The sequence below is a fragment of the Myiozetetes cayanensis genome, unplaced genomic scaffold (assembly GCF_022539395.1).
Source record: "Myiozetetes cayanensis isolate MyiCay16 unplaced genomic scaffold, myiCay2020 scf6-25, whole genome shotgun sequence".
NCBI classification, from domain to species: Eukaryota; Metazoa; Chordata; class Aves; order Passeriformes; family Tyrannidae; genus Myiozetetes; species Myiozetetes cayanensis.
In genome coordinates, this window is record NW_026087853.1 from 31,245,503 (window position 1) to 31,271,544 (window position 26,042).

Genomic DNA, 26,042 nt, shown 5'->3' on the forward strand with positions numbered 1-26,042 from the left:
TGTCCTTTCCATGACACTGAATTTAAAAGAAGAATTTAAATCAAAATATTTCAGTTACATGATCAGCTTTGTCACTTGCTCACCAAAACCCTGGCCATGTTTTTTGTGTCCACTACACCATTCATAACATATCCAGTTCTCTAAAATGCTTTGACTTCTGTAACGCAACACCAGAAAGAAAAATTATGTAATACACTATTTTTTTGAGGCTTTTATTTTCCAACACAATTTTCCTGATTTTAAAAAGCATCAGTCGCTCGCATCTTTTTTTCCTTTGCCCGCTGTTGACACATACAGCTACTTAGTACATGGAGAAAAATATCTGGTTTATCACTACCATCTGAGAAATTTGCATTTGGACTCTTGATTTAACAATTTCCAAGGCTTCTCAAATTAGCAGAATTAATTGTATTAGGAAAAAAATTACACAAACCAAAATAAAACCACTAATTTCAGCTCACTTTCCTAGACTTTCCATAGAAGCTTAATCCCATAAAATCCAAAGTAAAGCCTGTTAGATATAAAAGAAAAGTGCAAAGCTCCCCATTTAAGGACTAGTTACAACTCATTAAAGTAAGGACGCATATAATTTGAAGGATTAGAATGTATGCTGAAATATAATTAGTGGCTATGAATCAAACCTGGATGGATTAAACTAATTCCTGGAATGCTATTATGGAGATTACCTTGTAGAGAATGAATGCTCCTTCTGTTTGCACAGCAAATAAACAGCTTCAATTTACTTTTAAAATTGACTCGAATAGAAATAAAGGCCCAGGATTTCAAAATGTGGCCTTCTAAATATAATCAGCCTGAATTATGCCTGTTTCACACTGTGGTACTTGCAACCTGGTTACAGGCAGCAGGGATAAGGCTGCACTCAGCTTATTTCACTGCCTAATTTATATGGTAATTACCACACCACGGCCGAATGGAGAGCATCTGCCAAAACTGAAGCCCCCAGAATAATAAAACTGACATGTGCTGTGATATTGTTGAAGTGCTGACTAAGAAACTTCTTTTATCTTCTCTTGAAGCTATAAAATGGTATTCATGTTATTACTAGCAGGGAATTTTAACAGCCTTGCACTGACAGCAATTATGTAACACATGCACAAAACAATAGAGTTTCACATCACTTAATAAATCCTTGAGCTCTCTTAGCTCCAGATCTCTCGCTGGCTGGATTTTATGGTCTGGTAGTTCTATCCGACCTTCAGAACACTGAAGTATACAAACCACAAAAGCACTAGAAAATTATTAGAAACAACTGGCTTTTCTCCCTGTTACATCTATTTAATGAGAGGGCATGATGTGTAATGATGGAGGTTAATTAAAAGATTTGTCCACTCACTTTTCTCTGGAGCTAAATGCTGCTGTGAACCTCTGACATTAAAACAAGCAAGATACAGATATTACTTTTCCTACTAAGATCATCCTCTTACTAAGCATTAAAAAATAAAAAAGGCAATTCCTATAGCATGTAACAATAAAAAAAATTCATCTAATTTACCTTCTATTTTTATGAAAATAAAAACATGTCATTAACTTAAGAAATCTTCATTTGCACCTGATTTTCATGCTAACATTATCAATTCAGTTTCCAATACAATGCTTTATTTTCTTAGCTATCATATATTGCACCTGAAACTCCTAGCTTCAGTACCAAAGCTTCAAGCTTCATAAATGGACTAAAACCATTGCATCATAAAGGTTTAAAAGGGAAAGTGTCAGATAAGGAAGTATGGGTAATTAAAAAACAAAGAATACAAAGAAAAATTAAAAAAACACTTTTGTATCAGAAGTTATACTAAAGGTTTCGTTTACATGGCATAAATTCTCCTCCAATTAAAAATTATTTCATAGGTGAATGCATTCAAAAGGGAAAAAGTTTCCTCTTGAGAAACTAGACAGTCACTGAAATTCACTTGGTAATGAGACAGAGACTGAAATACCTATGAAAGTTATTGATAGAATAATTTCAAATACTGATAATCCAGTTTTCATAATATTCACAACTGGAAAGGTATGTGTTTGAATAAGGACTGTTGGCATTAATTTATTATGTATCCCTTATTTATATATCTATATTTCTGATCTATTTACAGGTTACACTCTAAGTGTATAATTCATAAAGAGTCTGATTAATGTATGCATAATAACAATTTCTAATCTTTCTTCTCAAATCAGTCCATACTCTCTACATTCTATATAATACTTACTCTTGTCATTTCTTGAATTTACATAATTCAACATAACTTTAAAACATAAATTTATTGTTATTGTTATAAAAGTTCAAGTTAATGCCTTCCTGAGAAGGACCATCATCACACCATACTTGAAATTTCTGTTACAAACTCAGGTCACAATGCCTTCCTTTGCATACAATACCAAAAAGCTCACTGTTCTTTTGCTGGTTTTCTAAACTAAAAATTTTTAGCTGGTTACTGCTATCACTTTGAAGTCACTTACCCCATTACTGCTTTCTAGCTTTGCCACTAAAAATACTAATAATAAAAACATTCATTGGTATTTATACTAGATTTTATTTCCCCAACCAATTATCTTAAACGAAAATTAAGTACAAGATATTGCATACAAGTGACAATTCTAACCATAACAACTCTAAATACTTTTCCAATCACATAGATAGACCTGTTGAACATACAATCAATACAAAAACTTTTACAGTGTGTTATATTTATATGCAATGAAACTGAGAAAGTAATAAATACACATGGCTTCAACAAAAAAGGCCAAGTCCTGCAGGCTGCTCTTCATAAAGCAGGAGCTTTCACCACACTCCTAATAAGCTTCTAGTACACTTAAGCCAATAGCAGAGGACAGGCACAAAATGTTTGTTTCCTGCAGAATGAAGACTCCCTGCTGAGAGACACCACTCTTCCTTGATATTTCTTTGAAGGAAGGCTTTGATTTACAGAAAGAAAAGCAGCTAGGAAGAAAAAAGGTCTGCTACAACCACATGTTCATGTTTGTGGAAGCAGTTATCCTGTTTTAATCTCTTTTCAACTAACAGCCCAGAAGTGAAACCATTCAGAACATTTAGAGTAAAATACTCTTCTTAGCAATAAATATTGTTTACTGTTCATATACGTACATACACTCAAACATGCCCCACAGTATAATTACACTACTTTGCATTAAGGTACTAGAGAAGATAAACACAATCAAAAGAAAAATATATACCCTTTAAAGAAAGATCATCAATAGTCTAGGCAGAAAAGACTATATGATATGAACAAAGACTAGATCTCACCAGAAAGGGATGGGGAGTTCCTTCCCCAGAAAATTAAGACAACCATATAAGGAATAGCAAGTTGTTCCAAAAAAAGGGAAGTGACAGAAAGCATACAAAGGGAGATTATTAGTATGGAGATGTGTTTAATTTTGACTAGCTTTTGCATTTGGGAAAAATAACTAACTACACTATTAAAAAGGAGGGGGAAAAAAAAGAGTCTGTGAAGATGTAGTGCAAGTACTCCTAACAGAATAATTTAGAAGTGTGGGACTTCTTCTACAGAAGGAATTCAAATAAACCTATTCACTCCTAAGTGTAACCGGCAGAATAGAAAACTAAAAATGGATCATATTAAGAAGCAAAGGAAAACACTTCTTATAAAGTCCTGTCAGTATCTTCTGTCTTTCAACATCAACTTATAATAATGGTCTTCTTTTTCTGGTACTACCTGAATAGTTGAAACTAAAGGTAACACACCATTTAGTAAGCATATCTCCATAAATAAGTAGTCCAGAACATATAAAGAATGGTCACTGTCATGCACTATTATGTATCAATGTATATTTCTCAATATTTGTAAGCAGAACAGTACAAAATTGAAGAAATAATGAGGGGAATCACACAGAATCACAAAGAATATTCTGAGTTGGAAGAGACTCACAAGGATCATTAGGTCCAACTCTTACGTGAATTGCCCATACAGGAATCAAACCCATGGCGCTGGTGTTATCAGCACTGTGCTTTAAACCCAAAAACTAAACCCAAAACTAAACCAGACAACAGAAAAAAAAACAAAGCGAAGATCCTACATCCATGCTTCTTTAAGATTTGGAGGATTTATCACAAAGTGTGTGGCTGTGCCTCTTACATACATTTGCCCTGCATAGTTACAAAAGTACAAGTCCAGAAAGTGATTTCTAAGTCTCAATCTACTTCCCCTTTTTATGAGGAGAGATCTCGATGGCAAGGACAGAGGTAAGTCTTAATAAAAACTCTTTTCAACACAGCCCTGAAATGAAGCACTAGGAAAAATATTCATTGTGTTAGAACTATTAATCTAGGTCAACGATGAGACTGTCGTCTGCAAAAAAGGAAGTTCCTAGTTCCCGCACCACGATCTGTTCATACATTTTGCATGAGAGAATCAAAGTCTATACAAGCAGTGCTCAGAATGTTATCTGCTTTTCTTTCAGAGAAGCATTCCACTCATCACCAGGCTACAGAAATATTGTCCAAATTTATACTGGCTTGGCTCTGAATACTTTGTTCCTGGATGAATATCTTAGTTCACCACTGGAGAGATGATGTCCCTCTTCCTCTAAATCTTAGAAGAATAATTATGTAGGGCTAGGTCACTCTTGCCTGAAGCAAAATAGAGATAAAGCCACTGAAATGAATTTATTGAAGGTGAAGAAAGTGAAGAACTGCTCTAAGATGCTAAGTTTCCAGGCTGTGCTTCTGAAAGAAAATAGACATAATCTTGATCATGCATGGTAACATGCTTTGTACCTATGGCTGCTTGGGTGTATTGCCATCCTCTGAGCATGTGTAGCAAACAGAGGCCATAGAAAAAGGAACACTCAGTCCAGGAATCAAAAAACAGACTCAGGCATGAGACAGTCCACGAGGTGCCCAACTCTGCCAAACTGGCAACCAGTACAAATAGCAGAATGTTAAGCATCTACCTATTTTTTTCATCAGAAGTTTATATGCCCTTAGCTCTTCAGATTCCTAATGAGAGGGAATATTTTAAGTGAAGATTTTCTGGAAAAGCAGCATCCCACCCTCCAAAGTATTTCTGATATTGGTCTGCACTGTGCAGCATAATTACAAAATATGCTGTATAACAATACTATTCAGATCAATGAGAAAAAACGTTCAAAGCTTTTCTTCAACAGTTTGACTCTGTAAACAGGATCACACTATTTCTGAAAATAAAATTATTGCATCCATGTTAGAAATACTGCTGTTGTCACCTCAGAAAACTCTTTTTAGAAGCCAAAATTCCATCAGAAATACTTTAAACTTTCAACCAAGCTTTGTCATAAAACTCTGATTACCAGATTTATCACAGTATGCCGTCAGCTTGTGTTAAAATATTAACTGCAATATCCATCTTATCTACAAATTTAACATGTTTTTTTATATTCTTAGGAATCATACTGAAAATAAATTTTTGTTACTACTATTGCCTTTCACAGGTGAAAATACATAAAGTATTATATGGTTTAAATGGAAATAAATGAGATGTCAACCGCAATATTACAAATATTTACTATATAAGCTACATCTTGCTAGGCCATTTAAGTGGGTTTTGGCCTAGGAGCCCCGAGTGGCTGTCAAATAGTTTGATGTAGCTTCCAGCAGTATCTCCACTCTGTGCATCTGCTATGCACTTTACATCTTCCACTTTTAGAGATGCTGTACGATTACACTTCCATCCCAGCCTAGTAAGTTAAAGCATCTCAAGGAAAGATTAAATCTCTACTAGATTTGTACATGCAGACATAAAGACACACATAGGTATAAGATAAATTTACAGCCAAAATTTTCTATGTCGGCATTTATCACAGACTCAAAATTACAAAAACATCAGCCCTAAGAGAGAGAGATGTTCTTACATGTTACTTATCAAAAGATCAAGATGCTAATACCCACAGAGGATAAACTACACAAGTACACACTGCAGAAGGTTTCCTCCAGAGTGGTGCTATTTTTCGTTTCTCATTTTGCATGGGGCATCCTATGGCAAAGCAGAAACAGCCTTCCCCAACAATATTTCCAGAGAAACAGAGGCTTTTTCCTGACTATTTCTCTTAGAGCACAGGGTGCAAGCAGACCAACAAAAACAACGCTTCTTTCCTACAGGGATTAAAGAATAGTGCTAACTGGTAGCAAGGAATGAGGAACTCCTGTATTTGCCAATAGAGATGTGTAACAAGTAAACACCTTCTCCCTGCCTCAGAAGGACATGCACACTTCAATAACAAATATTTTATGCTGCCTACACCTTTACTTACCAGAAAAATTGTTAAGCATTACCTTAATATCACTTCAGCTAGAAACTGTAGTTACTGCATTGAACTGTGATGCTACATATTGTACAAACAACAGAAGAAAAAGGAGTAATGAAAATTCCAAACAAACCTGTAAGTATATCCATACAAAAGCTACATGTACACAGATAGTCAAGTACTTGGAATTCCAACACTGAAACGCCACTGATCAGCATGCTTGAATGTCTTAAACCAGAAGGCTTCCCTTCTGGGGGAAGCAGAGCAACATGAAATTGTTTAAAAATAGAGCCACAGACACTGTCCTGCTTTGAAGCCATGTATTTATCTCAATCATGAACTAAAAATGACCTTTTAAAGGGGAGTTAAGAAGGAATGAAAAAGAGATTTGCAAGTGGATACATGGAACCCAGTTTAGACACGATGAAAGAGGTCAGGGGTAGATAAATAGATGACATAGTAACAAAAAGTAATGGGCAAATACAAGAATGCTGTTATATTTGTTGAGGTCAGAGAGGACAGAGGGTGTAACAAAGATATACTGAAGGAGTAACACAAGAGTACAGAAATAAATCAGTTTTTGTGAACTCTTTCATTCTCCAAGAAAAAGCACATTTCCAACAATGATCTGTTTGATGGTTGAATGCCATTTATAAATAAAGAAAATTAAGAAAGCAGTGCAATTATAGTCAAATTTAAATCATGCTGGAGACACAAAATGTGAGGAGATAAAAAAAGTACACAAATTTAGAGATGGGTGGGTAGCCAAAGATGGTTTGTTTGTTATTTTTAGAAGGCAAACACCACAATACATATTTGACATCTAAACTGGAAATTACATTTTGGGAGAAGGAGGATCAGTACATTAAATGGTCAAAAAAGTTTGATCATTCTTACATAGAAACTCATTACGTTTAAAGCAGGTCTCATTGCAGGTATCAAATTCCAGCAATGATCTCTCATATATGGTATCAACCCATAATTAATACTTATGATGCAACTGGCAATGTTGCTTATCACCATCATATGGACACAGTTCATTTTATGGGCTCCAGCATCTATGTAATATTTATCTTCATCTACATAAATATTATCTTCATAATTTTCTATATAAATTAGACGCACCATTAAGACTTTAACTGATCACTACTTTAGTATATGCATATTTATATTCAATACGCTTTGAAATATTTTCATTCATATAAATTTAATTTGTATATTTAACCAAAACGCCAAAACAGACATCTGTGGGTAGATTTTTGGCAGGAAATAATTAGCTTGCAGGGTAACACATTAGAAATAAACACACATAGAGCCAAGCAAAGGTGAAGCTATCTTATTTAATAGCTTGCATTGAGGTGCATTTAAACCTAGTGTCTGCCATGAGGAAACTCAACACATCATCAAATGTGCCAGTGCATTCAACACATCATCAAATGTGCCACTGCATTATCAAAAATGGCCAACTAGATGAAGCCACAATTGAAAAATAACTACATTTATTATTCTTTCTATATAAAATTCTTTTCATTAATGCTCAGCAACACGCATTTGGCAGCTGAACTTTTTTTTTTTTTAAGCAGTAGTTAACAATGCAATTCACGAAACAAAGATAAGCTCAATGGTTTCCAGGAAACTGAAAGATGAAAGAATGCAGAGAGAGTCAGACATGATTTCAAATGAAGAACAAGTGAACTAAGGTCAAACTAAAACCTAAAAGAAATTCAGCGAGAAACCAGATACATTTCAGTTGGATTGAAATTTCACAATGCATTTCAACAATGCATACAATACATTCTTTGGTATATTAATTCACTGGGGACAATTTTTTTTCAAAATAAAGGAGGAACTCAGATTCCAAAGCCCTTAGTTTCATTAATTCAAGCAGAATACTTAGCAGATTTTCTGGGTTTATATTGCATGTAAAGTAGGTTAAAGTTTTATCTTCCAGCTTTGTTTTGTGAGTTCACCCCCAGACTTAGGCGAAACCATGAAGTCTTACAGCATACATGAGGTAAACTCTTGTGGAAGAATCCATAAATGTTATAATTTCAGAAGCAAGTACCTACTAAAGAGAAATATGATGAATGTATTCCTCCCCCTTGAAGAGATCAAAGTAAAACTACCATTACATGAATAAATTTGAATAATTCATTTTGCAGTAGTGAAGAAACACAGCATTCTACCATACACACAAAAAAATGCTACGTAAGTTACCTTTATACCTATAATGTAAGTTATTCCCCAATACACAGAGCTAAATTCTGCTTAGTTAAACTCTCCACAATTTCCACATAGGAAGCAAAAACAAAAACAAAAAAAATTTTGTGTGAGGGATTTTTTAAAGTACACTTAACATAAGTTCTCTCTCAGACATTAAATTTGTAAAATACTGTATTTTACATACTCAAACCCAGTATAACCATGCATTCAGAAACAGAATTCCAAACTGCTGACAAATCACCTTCTCTACTCGGAGCAGAGAATTTATTTATAATTTTACACAGTAAATTACAGTGACTTAGGAAAGAGTAAAGGAGAAATTGAAATGCAGTGCAAATTTTTAAAAAGTGGATTTTAAATAGACAATTTTAAAGAAAGCTAGAAGAATAACAATGTTAAAAGTTGTACAGCTGGACTCTTGCCAAAAGTGAGAGGCAACCTCTCACAACCTGTATTTTATAACGCAGGAATGACAACTTTTTTTACCAGTCAAAATATTCCCTAGAGCCATGCCTATGCATTCCTGCTCTGACATACAGTGAAGAGTGCCACCTATTGAATAAAAACCAGTATTTCCAGAAATCATTAAATTATTCTGGAAACATGCCATCTGTGTACTCCTTTCATCAACCCAAGCATTCAGTTTCGCTTTTCATCATGCAGTTTCCCAGTGGAGAGCAGTTTTGACAAAATATAACTTTGCTATAGAAACAAGGTACCACATCAACACTGCATAACTTATCTGATTAAAAAAAAAATTCAATTATGTGTACTGCATTTTAAAAAAAAAAGTCTCTTTTAAGGTTGTTCTTTGTTCACACAAAAAGTGTACATTATTTTTTTATATATTTTACTGTACTGTATTAGAAGGAAAAAACTTTCTTTCAGAGTTGAACACTTTATTTGCACTGACAACCAAAGTATCTTGCAAATGACCTAAAGTAAATATTTCATATCCATATACCATGATCTCAGTAATACTACAGAGCAACTACTAAGAAGACACAGTGTGCCCTCCTGAAGAAGCCTTAACAGGTGCTGCATAGCACACAGCAACATTAGTCTGGCCATGAGTTACACATTGGTACAGGTGACATTCTACACTTATAAACACTGTAAATTATCATTACAGTCTATCAATTTAGAGCTTTAAATACACACAATCTAGTCAAGGAAAAATGTGTGGTATGTTGCAAGAGTCTGCTGTAATATGATAGCAAACAGAACTGCTATAACCCAACCAAGACTTGGAACTGACCCATTTATATACAAAACATTTGAATGAGTCAGCAGCCCACTGCATTTCCCAGGCTGCTGTAGACTATCATATAATTCCCAGACGCACTTCCTCAGATTGTGCTTGCCTCATGAACAAGGTCAGTAGCGACAAAAAGAGATATAAAGGTCAATGGCTAGGAAAATATTACAATATACAGACTTATTTTATCTGTTTACCCATTAACCTATTCAATATACTGAAGTTCACAGAATTCCTCTATTTATTTGTCTCCCATCTTTTAACTGTTTAATATAATAGAGCAGTGTATTAAAACGAAGTTCTTCTATTGTTTTGGTCTGTGAACAGATAAGAACTAAATATGCTGCCTTACTGTAGTCATACACAGACAAGTGAACAGCCTCTAAAACAATCACTGTTTCCTTGTCTGAAGTCTTTGTTCCCATACTCCATATATACTCCAGCACTGCCAGAATAAACGTTGCTTATGTAGAGTGGCTGAAGTTTTTGCAATGATAGCAACAGTGCTATCAGTAATTGAGATTATACCACTGCAGTTATGCTGCTACCTGAATCACAAAGCTTTTGATCTGCGCTGGGGATCCCTTTCTGAGGGTGATAAAAGATAAGTGGAACAGTACTTGTCCTAACTCTGATTATTGCAGAGAGTAAACATACTGCTGAATAAAGACCTCCACAAGCCAAAAGTAAGGTAGATGGATTTTTGATCTGACACTACAAACTCACATATTTATGTTTTTATGACTACACGAAAAACACTAAAATCAGCTACACACAAGAAACAAATTTCTACAATGCACAACCACTAAAAAATACAATTTTTACTTCAATCTAGCGATAATAAAGAAAGATTACCACAATAACTTAATGTATACAACATTTCAATCAGACCTGGTCCTTCAAAGAACACTGAAGTATATGAGACATTAAAAAATTCTTTTAGGATATATTTATATATTACTGTTTATGCTATCCATCTCTGGGGAGGAAGAGAGGATAGTAGTATCTTTCACTTTGAAAGACACTACGTTAATGGTAAGCACACATTACAACTAAAAAATATATTTCCCAGATTAAAAAAAATTATTTGAAACTTTGCTTGCATATTTCTTTGGGGATTCCTCCAGAAATTTACATAAGGTTGCAATATTTGACTTTAAGACAGGTGGAATGATAAACTCAAAAGTTTTCAGACTGAGGGAAGAAAAATCCAACAAAAATAGGACCCTTACAAGATTTCTCTCTAGGGATTCCAGTTGGTGATCTATTTCTTTCAGACGATTCTGTTGATCACGTTTTTCCTTATTGTCCCGGAGAACCTTTTCACCTGGAACTGTTTCTAGGCTTCTGTTGGCATAAACCAGAGACTCCTGACAAAGGAATAGATAGAAGTTAAACACATGACTTTATACTGCTTCATAGCCAGATGGGTGTTGTTCTGATTTCTATTAGGAAACACCAAAATCTGTCAATGTCAAATTCTGCAAATGCTTAGTTTTCATTACGCACATTTTCAAATACAATAGCTAAACATCAGGCTAGATGTATTAGAGTAAAAGAATTCTTCCCCTTTGCATTTTAAGAGGAATTCTGTAGTCTCCAGAGCTAATACTTTGATGCTTAATTTCTACCACAACAATAAAAATGCAGAGACCGGGGGAGATAAAATGACTGGTTCAAATCTTGCTGTTATTAACCATACTGGGATCAGAATTAAGTCAGAAAGGAAAGGAAGAATTGAGCTGAAATGACAGTAGCTTTTGTTTATTAGATACCATGGTAAATGAGAAATAACCCTCTCTCAGTAAGTTGTAGTTAGTTGCCCAACCATTATTAAGGATTCAGGTTACACACTCTCACATCCTTCAGTAGTTTTGAATTGGATCCTGAAGTCCCAAACACATTCAAGGTTCACTATTACATGTAACTCGGTTCATTAAGAACGACAAGTATTGACAGAACTGCAGTTATGCTGTGATTGGAAAAACAGAGCTTTCTCTTGCAAACCAAAGATTCTGTAGAAGAATTCAAGGGATCCAAACAACAGCAGAGGAGAAAAAAAAACTAGCAAAAAACCCTCCCCCCACCTTGATAGCCAATTCAATCCAAAGAACAATCAGCAGCCATATAATAAAAACATAATCTACCCATTCTTATTTTCAGAAGTAGCTCATGGAAGCTTAATAGACATACACAAGGAAAATAATTCCAAGTAGCACGTTTAATTGGAAAGAAAACAACCCTCCCAATTCAACATTCAACACAAAATTTCTCAACTACAATATACAAAAAACCCATATCTGTAAACAACTTCTAAACATCAAGCAAATCTACGAGTTCTGGCATTTAAATCAAACTATTAGTTGCTTGAAAATAACACAATACAAATCTTATTTACAATCAGCAATAGTTGGCAGTACTCCAATGACTGAAAATTTTCCCATAACAGAGAGTCACATTTTCTGTTTCATTCTGTATTGTTTTCATAAATATTCCTAACAACCTATTTGAATATTTGACCACTATGGAACATCAAGTTGCAGTTTCACAGAGGTAGTTGTTACAGTTTCATTTCTCTCATCCCTGAATAGTAACAGATCAGAATTCACACAACATGAGTAAAGTTAAGGCTTTTCTCACATAGTAATATTTTTGGTTTTTTCTCAAGATACCATAAAATAAATTTAGAAAGTATTATATCAATGTAAACATTTTATTGTGAATCTTTCAGATACTTCAAATACTTCAATACTTCATTACTTTATGTTTCAATTATATAGCAAGTGTATATAGTGAAAGTCCATTTGAGATTACCTCATATGATTTTTAGATCTGTAGAAAATAAAACTGTTAAATATGTTTACACAAGATAAAACACAAGTCCTTAGCAACAAAGCTGTAACAACGCAAAAGAGTATTTGAAATGTCTAAAATTACTCATTGCATTCCCTTTTCTCCAAAATTCTATAAATAAATAATAACAAAATCCCACTTAATGAAATATATTAGTGTCATACAATCTTCCTGAGACATAAAACTGGCTGATCAGCTTATCAACCTGCTTCTAACCATGCCCTGAAACAGATACATCCGTGAAAATCATTTGCTTTGGTAAAGTGCAGGCAAAGGGTATAGGCTATCAAAGAGTTCAATAATTGAAAAATTAGTGCATCTTCTGAAGTTTTTAATGCTTTAGAGTACTTATTTAAACTGTTAACTATAGCCTATTTCCATAATTGAAAAAGGGAATATTTTTCGGATAAAAAATCCCAAACACGGATGAAAGAACTCAAGGTAATACTACATTGATTCCCTTATCTTTTAAGACAACCAAGCAAACAGAAATTATTGTTTCTTTAACAATTAATGCCATTTATTAAAGATTTCAGAGTCACAGCACAATTCCTATATCCTGTCAAAGCATCCATCAGTGTCAGAAAGCAGATCTCTCACTGAGGCAGTGGGGATTGTTTCCATTTTGAAAGCTGTATCTAGTGCAACTCTTGGAAGAAAAGAACGTGCAGCTTTATAATACGCAACTCTAAGCTAGTCTGTTTTAATTACTTCTAAAATTCAAAATGAAAATCCCTTTTATATACTGCAAAACAAAGTTGAAGGGCAATTGCTTTTCACAAATGAAAGGTAACTTAAGGAATTAATTACCTCTTTTTGGTTGTTAGGTTTAGTATTATTAAAAAAAAAATACTGTTCAATCAGCATACACCTAAATGCCAGTTTCTGTTTAAATATTTCTGAGCTGTTACCTGAAAGGAAACAACAATAACCACTTGAACAAACAGTCCCAAACAGTGAGTTCATTATCACAGGCAGCTGCATTAACTTCAGGCTGATGTCTCGTAACATTGAACACAATTGTGTTCAGGCAATCATTGGCATGCTCAGTTAGTTACTGAAGTTACTGGGTAACAACTGCATTTGGGTTAGACACTACCAACTAGAGGGAGGTGCTCTTTCACACATTAAATCCCAGCTGGTAAATGATCAACATCAAAATGTGACTCCTCTGGAACTGAGCTACAGAAAATACCACTAGAGGTAAAACAAAACCTCACATTCAGAAAGAAGTCAATACAAACATTATTTTGAAGTGACCTTAGAAAAAGAGGGGGAAAAAAACCACAGGTATTTTAGCCTTTTGAATAAATGTTTCTCATACACTTGTAACTGCCTCTGATATACCAGTTCTGGCCATAGAATGTAAATAATAAAGAAATAAACAAGCTTTGTGCAAAATAAGAATTAAGTTTTTTTATTTTATACCCCATCATAGTAGAGGTAACACTACTGGGGTATGGGATAGACTGGAGTCTTCTAAGTACAAAATTCAAACAATCACTTCTCAATGCTGAGACCTTGATTCTTAATCTTCATGGGTTCTTAATATTGCTGCCAAGGGAAAAAGACGAAGACCACTAAAAACAAGGGGCATACGATTCCAATCTATTTTCTACAGTCATTGCTTTATCTTTATGATCGTAAGTGAAGAGGCACTTTTAGAATCCTGAGATAAGAAGAAACCTAATTCTTATTCCCAAAGATGAACTGAGATGAACAAAGATGAGCCACTGAGACCCTCATGCAGCTAAAAATGTCTGTTAGCAATTCCTGAACATGAAATTTCTTAGAAGTGTGGAATCAACAAATGCTAAAAACAAGACAGTCCTTGAATTATATACCACTCAAAACAGCAACAAATTATTTTTCCACTGTTTTTCCACAGCCAAAATTTTTCACTTCATTCCTTAACACATATACTGGAAGTAGAAATGGAAGATACTAAAGAAAAATGCCAAAGATACAAATACAGACAGACACTTGGTGTATTGATCTCAACACATACTTAAAAAAAATCTGCAGCATAAGCTCTGCTCTGCAACCTACCTGATAAATCTGGCTTGGAGCTTTTGAGTAAGAGCTGGAAATTGCAGAAAAATCCCCATCAGATAGTAGTGCTTGAAGCTTAATGTCTATTTCATTTAGGAGATGAAATTCTGTCGGTTCAGGTGTGTACCCTTCTCCTGGGGCTAGCCAGACAGATACATCCTCCTATTGAAAAGTACAGAAAATACTTAAACCTCATACCCAAAGGAAAAAGACCTTAAAGGCAGTTAGTTGCACATCAAGTGTGTTTATTTTTCAAATGAACATATTTAAGAGTAAAATGTACATTTTCACCCGTCTCAGTATATATCTGAAATCTCCCAAATATTCATGTACCTAGCACATTCAAAAGCAAATATGGACAGAACAAGTATAGGCATACATTTTTCATTTTAAAAAATAACCAAGCACCAACTTAATTGGACATAAATAATATATATATATAATTTTATTTTTATAAAGCACATACATTCACATGCATTGCTGTACTAACCTAAACAGATTTTTGCTACTATTATACTTATTTCTATCAAAGTCCAAAGCCTGTGTCCCCAACAGACTAGCTGCTCAGAAGCCCTAAAACAAAATTGCTTAAAGCCAAATGCTTTGCCTTCATACCAGCTGGCCAAAGAGCAATCAGACAGCTCCCAGGTTCCCCTTCCGTTCTTCTCAAGGTTATACAACTACCTTGATCAAGTTCTCCTACACTCAAAAGAAGCTCTTTGGATAGCCAACCCCTTTTTCTTAACCATACATCTCACTTAATAGCCTCTTAGCCTAGTTAGTCAAACCTTTAAAACAGTTTCATGCCATGCAATGCCAATCTCAGCTCCCTTCCACAGAGGCAAACTGTTGTGGTTTATGTATTTGTTCAACATGGCAGAATCAGCTCCCTTTTGAAGGAATAATTGCTTGTTATGGCCTAACTTGCATGAACATCTTGCTGTTCAGTGCTGCACAGTAAGCGTCACTTTCTGATGCCACTGACATGAAAATCAATTTAGAAGTGTTTGCAAGATACTGCAGAGGACAGAGACAAAGAAAAGTGTCCAGAAGATGTAAGACCCACCAGTCTTAAAAGAGTAAACACAAAGAACATGCTATAAGCTCACATTTTCAATGCTAATATTGAAGTGGAAAAGCACAGCCTTCAGAAACTGCTCTAGGAGCTTTCTCAACATCATCGTAAATCACTTCTGTTGTCAAGCATTTCAGCACTCCTTGCTTGCATGCCTATTCTTTTACAAACTAAGTACAAGGAACAGTACAGAGAGCCAACCATATAACTGAAACAGGAAGGTATTTTTTGTTTTTAAAAAAGACAAATGAAAGTCCACAGGCATAATGAGATGTTCTTATCTACACCAAACACATCTTCTTGAAAAATCCCAATAAACTTGCATCTCAAAGTCTGGTGGCAAATGCAGAGACACATCTATTCTGCTACATATTCAAATACACCTGCACAGCAGCACTTTAGAAGTCCAAATAAAGTGGAACATAATACCCCACTATTGTCCTCTGAAGGAAGTGGAAGCAACAGATCCCTGTGCAAGTCAAAGAAGGAAATAAAATCAGCAGCTATGTCTAATAGGCAAACTACTTTCCATCTGATAAAGGAGTCAAAAAGAGAGAAAGCCTGACCAAAACTAGTCTTGGAATGGAACTGCAGAGGTGGATGCTATGGCAGAAACCACCCAAAGCCAAATTTCAGGGGGAGGGTATGAGATGTAATGTGACACTTGCAGCATATCACCAAAGAAGGAAACACAGCATCCATAGGAAATCAAAGGAACTGCTCTGAGGTGAGTAGCTGCCATCCTTCTAGAGGCCCAGAAAGACTGGGAGAGGCAGAAAGCAGAGAATTCTTGTTCCCGAACGCAGTTTACATGACTTTTTCCTCTTGATAGCAGTAACATCTGAATAAAAAATATGAATATATAACCCTACTACAGACAGTTGCATAATGTGTGTGAGCTTGGCCCACTTGACCCAAGCAAATGAGCTCATATTCACAGATGGATACAGGTTCTCCACAGTAACTTGGCACTCCTGCCTCAACACTCAGGGAAGGAAGCATGCACAACCACCATTCACTGGGCATGACAGTAGCAGATTACATCTCTGCCCTGACCACAGTGAAACAGCAGATAGGACCTTAGAAGAGCAGGGATGTGGGGAAGGACATGAGTGTATTGCTGGTTTCCTTTCTTTTTCCTACCCAGAATAAGGGAAGCACCTAAGACTCTAACATCTGTTTTGCAAGGAATTCATGTCCACTATTCCGTTACAGCTTCCAGATTAGTCCTTTGGCCATTCAAGCAGTTGCATCCATACAAGAGGAGGAAATATCAGCTTCCAATAACAATACCACTGCTATGAGGTCACTTGTGGTTCATTCCCATTACCCTAAAGCATACTAGTTTCAAAAAGAAAAAGGCATACTCCAAACACCTGTCATAAATTGCCTCCATAATAAATTGAAAAAAATAAATAGTCAAGAGAGAGGCATGCTTTTTGAGAAACAAAATCAGTTCTAATATTTTCTCATACAAATATGATGAGACACAATCAGTAAGCCTGACCAGACCCAACCTGATTCCAAAACAGCCACTCAGAAATGTCTTAGACGCTTCCCAGCTTTCTGGAAACATCTGTTCAGGTGGAACAGTGACCATCAAAACATAACTATCCAGCATGGTTCTACATTTGTGTCACATTAACCACCCCCTAATTCAGAGAATGAAGATCACAGCGCAAAAATACAGAAATTACTCTACAGGAGTCCATTAAGATGCAACTGGACTCATTAGCTACAGCTCAGTGCCTATATTCCATGCTCCAAATATCCAAATTACTCCAGTAGTCACTTTAGGGTGAAATGGACTCACACATTCTCTTTTGTATTTTTAAGATGGCTTTGCTTGGAAAATAAGCTTCTGTCCTGTCAGTGTTTCCTGTGTGTTAACTCAGAACAATACTTTTATAACAGCACAGTCAGTGCTTACTGTGGAACATCTGAAACAAATTATATCCCTGCAGCTTCAGCTTTGACAATTAGATTAGCATGAATATGTACTTGTAAAATATTTTAAAAACTCATAAAACACCTTTTCAAAAAGTGAGAAGTGCTGTTTGGATATCTGACATATTTAGTAGCATGAGTCACATCTGCCTTGACTGAGAGCCTCCAAAACATTACTTTAGCCTATGTGATTGCACCAGCTTTTTAGAAGTCAGAATAAAATAAGATGAAAAAGACCATCAGCTGGACAATTACCTGGGCCAGCTTGAAGCTGTCTAGATTACTCACTATCTGATAATTTCCTCATGATCTTTGTTACAAAGCAGCCACAGGAAATGCCTCACCCATAATAAAACTGAAATGTGGGAGAGGAAGAATCACCAGACTAGACAGGTTTAAGTAACTATTATCCTTTCTTTTATTCCACTTTGATAGTAGAGTCAGGAGCATTTTTCTTTGAAGAGATAATCTAGTATAGACTAGAGTGACCCAAAAATTACCATTCTTGTCCATGGAATAAAGAACTTACAGCAACAACACACGTCCTATGAGGCAATTTAGTTAATAGCAGATATTAATAGTAAAATCTCTTAGATACATGCCAACATGATAGTGACATGTGCCAAATACAAAATGTGGGTAAAGGTTACACTTTCCCTTGCCTTGATGCTTTGAGAATTGGTCCAAAAAAAGGTACACATTGTTAGTCAGAATTTGCATTAGCTGTTCTGCATAAACATCTCTGAATTTTGTGAAGGATACCAGCTTAAAGAAAAAGAAAATTTAGTAACCACACATTTTGAGAGAATACTTTCACAATCAGAAAAATATTATACAAAAAAGGCCAGAATTCCCTAGGTCAGAAAACTATGTTTACTAACAGAAGGCTGCTTAAAACATCTTCCAATTTTTAAATGCTGACGTTTATCAAATGGAGAACCATCTCCTCAAATTGAAACATGTCCTTGAACAGGAAAGAACAGAACAGACAGCATCATTAATCAAACACTGACCTTTCCAACATGAGGAGAATAACAGAAACAAACCCCCCACAATCCTCTCCCTCTGGTTTCTTCCTATTCCAAGTCAGGATGAAGTACTGTTTCAGCTGAACATTTTGCCACCCTTACATGGGTTTGCAATGCCAAGCCTGTTGCAAGCAGATCCAATAGAATACCTTCAATCTTTTCATAAATGCACAGATAAAGATTAAATAATGATCCAGTGAGCTCTAATTTTGTTCTCCTAATATGCAACAAATTAAAAGTACAATAAAAATCAACTCCCTAACCACAGATCAACATTAGACCAAAGAATTTCCACTGCATTTTTTTAATGCTAAACCAGGTCAGCTAAGTCAAACACCTCTGTGTAACATTATTAATTGATGAATATTTTACACAAACAAAAAATTCAATCTGCAAGCTCAGTGTTCATGTTCAAAAGAATTATATTAGCATCCTATGTTAAGTGAGGGAACAAATGTCAGGTAAACAGGAAGACTGCTGCAATTTTACAGAACTTGAAGATTTTCATCTGATGAACACAAGCACTGAGTGTGGCTGATAGTTTTAAACCTTTGCACATGAACAACCAACAATCAGCAAAGCATACATTATCTGTGCTTCTACTTTATCTTACCGTGAAAGAACAATTACTGTTAAAATACTGTACATTTATATAATCTTAGTCATTTGTTCATCAGGTTTTCCTGACTGATACCGATTCCTTCACATATAGCCCCACAAAGCTCTGAAAATACCAAAACACAGTGTGTATTTACTAGTTTCCCTAGAGCAAAAAGAAGTTTTGAACCATAGACCCAGTGACTGTCAACCTAGAAATCACACTGAAGTTGGATAAATTACAGATCTGTTTAATGTCACAAACCACGGGCAGGCTAGTCCTCTGTTTCCACAACCAGTTTAGATTCAGATGGAGAAAACAATAAGCTCATCTCCTTACCCCATATCCTGAAAGAGTAATTTATAAAGAGTAATGAAGAGCATCACCTCTTGGATGTCTTCACAACATTATTAGAAAATAAACAGAACTAAAATATGGGAAGAAACAATTAAAAAATAATACCATTGCATTTGCTTTTGTTTCTCTCACACCTAAGTTGTTACTTAACCTACTGAAAATTAATTTACTCCAGATCATTTTTAGCTGTATAAATTAAACAGAAAGTGGACCTTGGATATATTTTGTTCACTCTATGCAGAGTTCACATCTTTCTTTTTAGATACTGTTATTCAATGTATACTTACAAATGTAGCAGAAGTTCAAATGTAGAGAAGAAGTTCATAACACTACTGTAGATTTAACTTAATGTAATTTTTAATGTAAAGCAAATTAGAAAAGCCACCTAATTTCTTTACACAAAGTATTTTTCCAACATTTCTTTTTATTTATTAAAATCCAAGTTTCTTGAAAAGTTATATCAAGTTTGTATTGTTTGAGGATATTCATTCTATAAAACCCTGTATCTTTAGCATATTTGATACCATATATAGTTGAAAAGTACTCTAAGTTCCTAGTATGATTCATTTTTCAAATGAAATTTTATCTTTCCATCCTAGCAGCTTTTGTAAAACAACAGAGCCTCTAAGAACATCTTCACTGTGATATTCCCCTCAAAGCAGTAAGAAATAAAAGCCATCTCCAAGTAGCTGGGAGATCAAAAGATTATTTGATGCCTTCACATTACTTGGAAAAATTTTGTTGCTCAGACCCTCCTAGAAGCAGTGATCAGTGGGACAATCAAATACCCTTTTTTACTATCTGTGAGAAAAGGTATTTTTACCTACTTCAGCTGCTCCTCCACTACCCACACTCTACACTCTTTAACAATATTGTACTAAAGCATAAATGTCTAATACTTAAGCAGACTTTGTCCACTCTGTATACTTTTAAGACAGAGTGACTTGGAAGCCACAGAAAGATGTCATGCTACCTTTCTAAATGGACGTATAAGCTTCATCAAAGTATACTTCCTCAATTGCTGCATTTTTAAGGTCATGTCCTTAAAAAACTCTTGTTGGGAGTGTTCTTAAAAAAGCTGCTGGCCCTTCTGCCTGAGACTACAGCATCAGCCATTCAGACTGATACTCTGTAACTTCAGTTTATGCAGAATAAATAGGTCATCTACTCCAAGTGTAGCTCTAAGGCTCCTTCCACCTGTGCCTAACTTTGAAGTTCTGCAGTTAGCAGAATTAACAAAGAAATCGATGCAAATTCATTCCTGGAGACAAATGCAAAAGGATTTGCCCCCAGCTTTTCTCTCCTATCTCAGTAGGGTACTCCATGGTAGGACTAAGATCAGTTTTGGATTTACTGTAAAAATAAGCTAAATAAACAGGACAGAATAAAGTTTTCATACCTCAAGACCTTGCAATTCAATTCCATCTTCTGTATCTTTCAACAGTTCAGTTAGCCTTTTCCTTTCTCCTTCAAGCATAACAAACTGGTTTCCTGAATCCTTTGCTAGCTGAAATATTTACAAAAAGGAAAAAATTAAACACACTTCAGAACTCCACTAGCTCAAACAACACTAAAACAAAGTTTTTAAACTCTCTGAAATTAACATCCAAAACTTGCTTATTGCCATAATACCACTGACAGAAAAATATAGCAGTCTACATATAATAAATTTATAATCTTGTAATAGTCTTTGACATAGCAGGGAGGCAAATATTTTTCATTGGATGAGGAATCATTACAGGTAATATGTCTTCAAAGGAAAAAAAAGCACAAAACTTGGGGACGCATTTTCTGAAAAAAGAGATCCCATGCAGGCTATACATGAGCACCCTGTATATTTATCCCTTATCTATGCATAAGGACATCTTCCTTTAACTTAACAGGAAATATAAGTCTTATTTGTCCTTAAAGTAAGCTGTGTTCAGGCACAAACAGAACAATTCAGTTGCCAGTACTCTTTAGCAAAGATATAGAAGTAGTAACACCCTTACCAACATGAGCATCCAAGATGAGAATTACCTTATATAGTACTCTGCCATAAATAACAGTTCTAAGAAAAAGGGTGGGTTTTTAAAATTTATTTCTAATTAGCTTTTAATGTTCCTGATTTAAAAACACTGTCTCCAGAAGTACTTATGACTAATTTTTAGCTAACATTTAACAAAATGTTAATGATTTGACACTTTAATGCTTACCTCAATGTTCTTTTTAATGAAATCCTGGTTGCTTTTATTTTTGCTATGTGTTTTCTCCACTGTTTTTTCTAATTCTGTTTCTAATTCACTTGGATAATCTGAAGTTTGAGGAAGAAACGTTTCTAAGTTATAATCATTCCTATTCTGGTTCAGTAAGAGCAATCCCATTTAAATCTTTAGCAAACACACAAAGTCTATAGACAAAGCTTTTATATGGTGTTTTCATTATTTATGTAAACACTATGGTTATATTTAAAACATAGCTATTGTCAAAATCTATTTTCATTTTTAACTTTTTATTATATGAGATCATTCAATGTTATAAAGGCTAAAATACTTCTGGATTTCTGACCTCAAAAATGTTAAACATGGCAGCCTTAAAAGCCACGGCATTCCTTCAAACCCTATCATCATGGCAGTTTTCTCATCAGGAAAAAAACAGACAATAATTTTTTGAAAACCACAGAACTATTTGGAGACATATCAAGTACATTTTTCTAAATAAAACAGCTGAAAAACAGATGATATAGTTGATATTATTATAACAGCTTATAAAACAAATTTTGTTAAAAAATAAAACTCATCATAGAGCTGTAAATCCATTAAACAGACACATGATATTCTAATAACAATGGGTTTCTATCCATCACAAAAAAAGTGGGCAAGTATTATGTTTTTCAGAAACTTTTAAGAGGCTTAAAATAACAATTCCTTTATGAACAGCAAATATTTATCACATTAAATAACAAGCCTAAGCAAATATAACCAACTTCTAAATCTCAAGAACTACTTTAAAAGTAGTCATGGTACTTTTTGCTTTTCTGGAAAGTAGAGATTTGAAAAATGGGTGGGCTCTTTGCCTTCAAAATTTGACAAATTAGATAACAGAAGACAGGCTATGGAAGTTGACATGGAAGTAGCTTTTTTTCCACAGTGAATAGGTTGAAAGCAAACTCCCAAAGATATGAAATAAATTCTATGCATCCTTTTGCACAAAAACTTTAAAGGACTGAAGTCTTAGATCTGACCAAGAAAACCCATCGCAGTTCAAATGCACAACTGTTTACTGAAAGCATCCCAAACTTTAACATTACCAGGCAACACCTGGAATCTGTCAAGGAACTGGATGATATAAGAACTTACCAATCTACGTAAACAAGAGATGTCACATTCTGAAATAAGCAGAACACACCAAACACCAACAACACACAAGATATACATTACTTTTAAACTACATCCTTCTCTTACTGTAGAATAGCGTTTTTGAGAGGGAACTACATACAGAACATCTCAGAACATTCAAGTAAAGAACGGACAGACATGGATCACTGAGACAAAGACAACACTGAAGATTGACATGGGTAAGTAAAAGAGAGATTGCAGCTCAACAAATTTTGCATATGAGTTTTGCTAGACTTGGTACAAATTTCAAAGATTTGTACAAATCTCAATGAGACTGATGAAGCAATAGCATAAAATTAATGCATGCATTCTTCTTTCCAAATTAAGCTACTCTTGTTGAGAGTCAGCCTTTATGACAGCTGTGACACAGAAATCCAAAAGCAACCAAAACAGCAAGTCTTAGCTATTCAGACACCACATCATGAGCCCCCAGAAGAAACAGTAAGTCATTTAAGCAATGTATTGCCCACAAGCTGTAAGAGATCTCTACTTCACACATTCCCAAATTAGGAGCACGTAGAACATCTCAAAATAGAGCAAGTGATTGCAATTCCCAACACCCTGTGTACTGGAAGCTTCAGAAGTCACTGCTGTCCTCAATATTGGCAATGAAACCTATGTTGCTATTCAATGGCACTCCAGCACAACTCAGAAATTTTGAAGGTAAAAGCTGAGGGTCAAGATTCATTTTAAGGGAAAAATGAAGACACATGATAGGAAGAGAGAGAAATGAAAAGCACAGCACTGCTCAAGCCCACTAAGTTAAGGTTGCATACTGGTGGACTAAGTGATAAAATGAGGTCCACGTTCAGAAATTAAAACATGCAGTCACATTCTACAAACTGCAGAGATTCTGATGCCATCAATGGTTCAGCCTTGAGGAACACATGTTTATTATGTCCTTGTCGTCTTAGACAGTCACCAGGAAGATAGATTCCTTCTGTTTACATAGAATGGTAGGCGACAAAGAAATAAACAATTGCAAGTGATAGCGATGGCAGCCAAAGCTATTTTTCATGTCACAGCACATATAAAAAGTTAATCAACCACGCAAATTTGAATTTCAAATAGGGGAACAACAGAGGCACAAAGGCACAAAGGCGCAATTGCATTTATTTTGAAGTGTGGGACACACTACACTACTACCAGCATTTTAAATGTCTATACAGCTCACGTTAACAAGTGATCTCTAAAAGAATCAGCAGGTGTTTGATTTTTGCCAGACAGTACTTCATCCATAAAAGCAATGCAGACTTAACAATAATCAGCATGACAAAACATAAAATAAGTTGTCTGAAGATTTACATTTGTCACAAATATACAGCACCACTCATCATTTTTAGGTGGTTTCTTGAATATGAGCCTACTAATTAAAGTTATGATACTTTAGAGTAACAGTAAAGACCATTTTTAAAGAATTTCCATGAAGAACCATTTTAGAATATATCAGTTACACACCTTTTCATTTCGAAATGAAAGGTAAATGGTTTTACAAACCCCAAAGTAAAAATTTTCTTAGCATGTTGAGTAAAATGTTTTAGGTAAGTCACAAAACTATTCTCTTTTATCATTTGCAAAAAAAGTAAGAACTGTTGCCGTTCCAGTAAGCAACCTTGCTTTTTCCCATTTCACTGGCCTATCCACAAAGACCAAGTCTTCATTGCCCACCCATTGCACATGTTGTTTTGTCGTATCCAAAAATACAAACTATACAATTAATAAAGCTTACCCTTGCTTTTTTGGGCTTTATGACAATCACAATCTTCTGGATTCACTTGTGTGTGAATTACTGAAGTACATATTTCATTTTCTTTAGTATGGGAGGGATCTGCAAGGAATTTTTTCAGTAAAATTTAATTGAAGTGTAGTCAAAGAAGATCTAGATTCATATGTATCATACTACAAGATCTCACACACGAAAGTTAAAGAAATTCACTTGGATAAATTACATAAACACCATACTTCTCAAGAAATAAAGAAGGGGGAAAGTGTAAGATGTGACTCATGAATAAGTATGCTGTTTCATATGGCTGTGTTTTTGTTTTTAACAACTACTGCCCATAAAGGACAATCACATTCTCAAAGACACAGCCCAAGGTGCTAAAGTTCAAATGCCTCTGCAGACACCATGTGGCAAATCATCTAGAAATTTGAATGAAAATAAAGTATCCAGGTTTTCACAGCTGGTGTCTGCCTGTGCATGAATTATTAGACTTCCAAGTGGCTGAGGTCAAGGTTACAGCCTAGAAAAACAGCATCCTACTTGTTTCAGTCACACAAAGAAAAGAAATCAGTCACAGTATTGACATGTATCAATTAAAAATATAGTAGTAATTTGCAGTCTATACACCCACCACTTACAGAAAACAACTCATATTGCAAAGAAGCACATGAATTACGTGTTTTTCACAAGGAAAAAACCCAAACAATATTCAGTATTAGGAAGTGCCATGGACTCAAAAGTATGATTTTGATACACAGACCAAAGGGTAATGAATTTAAGGCCATTTAATTAACTTCTGATTTACATTCCTGCTGTGCGTGTGCCAGAGGGTTTAGTTGTGCCTGACAGGCTGGGACACTTGTGTTTGATTTCACAGCCATATTAAAAGCTATCATTAAATAGCTCCCCATATAATTTATTTAATAAAGCTCTATCAAATTCACGTTCTGAAAAGCAAAATATGTAAACTGCATCCCATTTCAATATCAATAAAGGCAGCTATGAGGGCACTCATTTAAATAAATAAATAAATAAATAGATAGATAGATAAATAAATAAATAAATAAGACCTTAAAACTAAGGCACAAGTACATTACGAAAAGTTAAGATAAAGGTCAAACTAGAGGAAAAATATAAATCTAAACTATGCAGAGTTTTGTCAGTAAAGTATACCACAAACCATATGATGCAGGACTCACCGCTGAAAGAAAGGAGATTTGTTAGCAGTCTTGCTTGTCTACTGTTTTTTTAACATATCCTGACATCTACTGGAGAGTT

The 26,042-nt window shown here is 34.9% G+C and overlaps 1 protein-coding gene across 2 annotated transcripts in view; it reads right to left on the reverse strand.

Annotated features, from left to right (window-relative positions):
* FSIP1 (fibrous sheath interacting protein 1) overlaps positions 1–26,042 on the reverse strand; it is a 76,665-nt gene that overhangs the window by 44,037 nt on the left and 6,586 nt on the right. For both annotated transcript variants that reach the window (XM_050335639.1, XM_050335638.1), the window contains 5 exons: positions 24,771–24,869; positions 21,860–21,957; positions 21,064–21,171; positions 14,657–14,821; positions 10,987–11,124 (listed from right to left, as the gene is read on the reverse strand). In XM_050335639.1, the coding sequence (XP_050191596.1) occupies positions 10,987–11,124; positions 14,657–14,821; positions 21,064–21,171; positions 21,860–21,957; positions 24,771–24,869 (608 nt within the window). The remainder of the gene's footprint in view (positions 1–10,986; positions 11,125–14,656; positions 14,822–21,063; positions 21,172–21,859; positions 21,958–24,770; positions 24,870–26,042) is intronic.